General features: G+C 34.9%; 1 protein-coding gene across 2 annotated transcripts in view; it reads right to left on the bottom strand.

The window, feature by feature from the left end:
• Window positions 1–206: 206 nt before the first annotated feature.
• The window catches only part of LOC106476514 (myocyte-specific enhancer factor 2C-like), an 11221-nt gene continuing 7438 nt past the window's right edge, over window positions 207–3989 (bottom strand). Inside the window, exons 6-7 of one of the 2 annotated variants that reach the window (XM_022380359.1) lie at window positions 2015–2129; window positions 207–1494 (exon numbers count right to left, since the gene is read on the bottom strand). In XM_022380359.1, the coding sequence (XP_022236067.1) occupies window positions 1239–1494; window positions 2015–2129 (371 nt within the window). In that variant the 3' untranslated portion in view covers window positions 207–1238. The remainder of the gene's footprint in view (window positions 1495–2014; window positions 2130–3989) is intronic. The other variant, XM_013937170.2, reaches the window with a different exon arrangement.

Below are 3989 nucleotides of genomic sequence, written 5' to 3'. Positions count from 1 at the left end.
AGTACATACAGTATACTCTGAACTGCTAGTACATACAGTATACTCTGAACTTTAGTACATACAGTATACTCTGTACTTTAGTACATACAGTATACTCTGAACTGCTAGTACATACAGTATACTCTGAACTGCTAGTACATACAGTATACTCTGAACTTTAGTATATACAGTATACTCTGAACGGTCAGTTCCAACATGCATATACTACTTTATATTTCTAACTAATTGTTTTATGTTTTTATTTTCGTATGGCTTACAAGCTCGTGCACTAAACAAACAACTGCACAAACAGTTATCAGCAAATGTTAATATTATGTTTATCACAGGTCACCGTCCCAGAGACCTTCCGTTAAGTGCTATAACTCTTTAACAAAAATAAAAGACGATCCGAAATACGTCTTAATAAAGTGAGAATCGAAACCCAGTACAATGTTTTGTATACTAACATGCATAAACATACGTGATATGAATAAATACACATACGTGCCATCTTTACACTCACGTGCCATCTTTACACAACAGTGCCATCTGAAACTAAATAACGAGATGTTAATCAATAAGGCATTTTTCTTCTTTCATACACTTTTAAATATATTAGTCACTCTAGAATCATTTTTAATTTACACATGAATCACGTGGTTAACTTTATAATCGACTAATACACAACATTATTTTCTGTTTAACAGAAAAATCAACAAACTTAGTTAAAACGTTTGGTTTTCCAGACGTTCCTTTCAGTCAGCATCACTGGCTAAGCAGTTGGATTCAGAGCATAAACACTTTGACCTTCATTCGGTGCAAGTGACCTTGACGCCACTTTCTCAGAGTTTCGAAAAAAAATTGTCACTTTTTTTTCTCTTTCGTTTCGTAAATCAGACACTACTGTGACATTAAAGATACTGATTAACACATACCGGTAGAATCACTATGGACATTTTGTCTTCTGTATTTTTCAAGCATTACATAAGATACAATACTGTTTTCAAACAGTTAGTATCTAATACACCAGACCTGTTTATGATTACCTAACAAGCGTCTTCAAATTAATGTTGATTTACTAGCTAGTTTTAACAACTATCTAGTGAATTACCGCCACCAAAAAAACAACAACAAACTTCTTCGTTAATTACAGCCGCTTATTTTGGTCATCAAGGTTACCGCTAACAATGGAAAATTGCTGCAGACTCAAGAGTGGTCAGTACCTCTTGCGTTTGGCCATTAGAGTATTTTCTTAAGAACTATGTAGCCCACACGTCTACGGAAAGACGTGACCGTTTCAATTCGAGCTCTCTACAGCCAGGAGATGACCTTGGAAGATGCTCCCTCAGATGTTCCCCCAGTAGAAAGTGTTCTGGTATTGAGGAAGGTCTCAAGTGAGAGATATCACGAGAGGGAGAGACAGGCTCCATTTTGATTCTCACTTGATGCGGCGAGTTAGACGAAGGTGGTGGGGTAGCGGAAAGCTGATGTGACCCGTTGGCAACCGGGTGAGAACTGTGGGGAACATTTAAAACATGTTACACTTAGCAAAGCATTGCAAACTTAAGAAAACTAGGCTAAGATCTATAACAGAAAACAGCTAGGATATGCATCTTACACGGATCACCGAATTCAATATTTTTAATAAAAAGTGTTACCCTACCGTAATTGTTAATAAAAATAGTTTTTCCTAAAATTGTCAACTGGTGTATTTAAATGATAATATTTCTATGTGCATAAGTTACTTATATAACATTAATATCAGGCTACGATACAGTAAAACGATCTTGTTTCAACTGAGTAATATTATTAGACTATAATTCAGTAAAATTATCTTGATCTTGTATAAACTGAGTAATACTAAAACCAACAACAGATGAAAGAGAATTGTGACTGATGTCCATGCAGTACACAAACAATGTACTCTAAAGACACCATAGAATAACTATATACATGAACTTTCCATGGATGACTTTTTATAAAATATTTTTAGCATGAAATAGATCACGTCCACCACAGGTGGTGGTTTACTCACCTCCTGGTGATAGCTACCGGCAACAACAGTCTTTGATCACCTGCCGACCAGCTGGTGAGCGGACTTGATGTAGGGTAACCCGAGAGGTTCAACTCGGTACTGAGCTGGAAATCATCTGGACAAATATAGTTGTTATGAACTAATTAAATGAAAGGTTTATCAACTATTGAGAACGAAACATCATTATAATCAACATAATAACCTCAGGTCTCCCACATCTGTACCAATTAAACTTCTAAATATAGTACAGAAGAAGCAATATATACATTATTGAACCCAAACACAGCTATAATTTTCCCTCTAGAAATAACGAAGGAAATATCGTATCTTCTTCATGAACAGAATGACAGAAACACTTCGTTCTTACAACAGTGTAGGTGTATGTTCTTCATGAACAGAATGGCAGAAACACTTCGTTCTTACAACAGTGTAGACGTATCTTCTTCATGAACAGAATGAAAGAAACACTTCGTTCTTACAACAGTGTAGGCGTATCTTCTTCATGAACAGAATAACAAAAACACTTCGTTCTTATAACAGTGTAGACGTATCTTCTTTGTGGACAAATTACAGAAACTCTTCGTTCTTACAACAGTGTAGGCGTACCTTCTTCATGAACAGAATAACAGAAACACTTCGTTCTTACAACAGTGTAGACGTATCTTCTTCATGAACAGAATAAAAGTCCCAACATGAAAGTTTGAATCAGAAAGTTTGAATCATGTCGGTCAGTTCCCAACATTAATGAACAAGATGTTCCATCTAGGAGGGTATAGCTTGGTTTACTAATCATAAACAGCAAGACATTCCATTTTGGAGGATATTGGTTTACTGATGAGTAAAAAAAATCTCCTCAACTTTGCGAGTACTTAAGAATTCAAAACCGCGCTTCAGAACAAAATGTTACAAACATGACCTTACTCCTTGTTTCGTTTTCCTTTAATTTCATGGTTCGTTCCACACTGAATGTAGATTAAAATGTTACAAACATGACCTTACTCCTTGTTTCGTTTTCCTTTAATTTCATGGTTCGTTCCACACTGAATGTAGATTAAAATGTTACAGACATGACCTTACTCCTTGTTTCGTTTTCATTTAATTTCATGGTTCGTTCTACACTGAATGTAGATTAAAATGTTACAAACATGACCTTACTCCTTGTTTCGTTTTCATTTAATTTCATGGTTCGTTCCACATTGAATGTAGATTAAAATGTTACAGACATGACCTTACTCCTTGTTTCGTTTTCCTTTAATTTCATGGTTCGTTCTACACTGAATGTAGATTAAAATGTTACAAACATGACCTTACTCCTTGTTTCGTTTTCATTTAATTTCATGGTTCGTTCCACACTGAATGTAGATTAAAATGTTACAGACACGACCTTACTCCTTGTTTCGTTTTCCTTTAATTTCATGGTTCGTTCCACACTGAATGTAGATTAAAATGTTACAAACACGACCTTACTCCTTGTTTCGTTTTCATTTAATTTCATGGTTCGTTCCACACTGAATGAAAATTAAAATGTTTCAAACATCATTTGTGACTTAATTCACAACTTTGTGACTTTGTTAAGTGATAATTAAGTGTTAATTACATTTCCGTTAGACTTATTTACCATAAGTAACTTCGTTTTCTTCATCAAAATTACAAATTCATCTCAACGAGAATAATTATTAACTTGAGAAAGTTTTAATCATGTCAGTCCCAACATGAAAGTTTGAATCATGTCAGTTCCAACATGAAAGTTTGAATCATGTCAGTCCCAACATGAAAGTTTGAATCATTATATCTTGGTTGACTGATCCTCCTAGATGGAACATCTTGTTCATTATATATCTTGGTTGACTGACCATACTAGATGGAACACCTTGTTCATTATCAGTCAACCAAGATATATTCTGCTAGGTGGAACATCTTGTTCATTATCAGTCAACCAAGATATACCATACTAGATGGAACACCTTGTTCATTA

This window comes from Limulus polyphemus, unplaced genomic scaffold (genome assembly GCF_000517525.1).
Source record: "Limulus polyphemus unplaced genomic scaffold, Limulus_polyphemus-2.1.2 Scaffold10765, whole genome shotgun sequence".
NCBI classification, from domain to species: Eukaryota; Metazoa; Arthropoda; class Merostomata; order Xiphosura; family Limulidae; genus Limulus; species Limulus polyphemus.
This window is presented reverse-complemented; position numbering and strand designations above follow the sequence as displayed.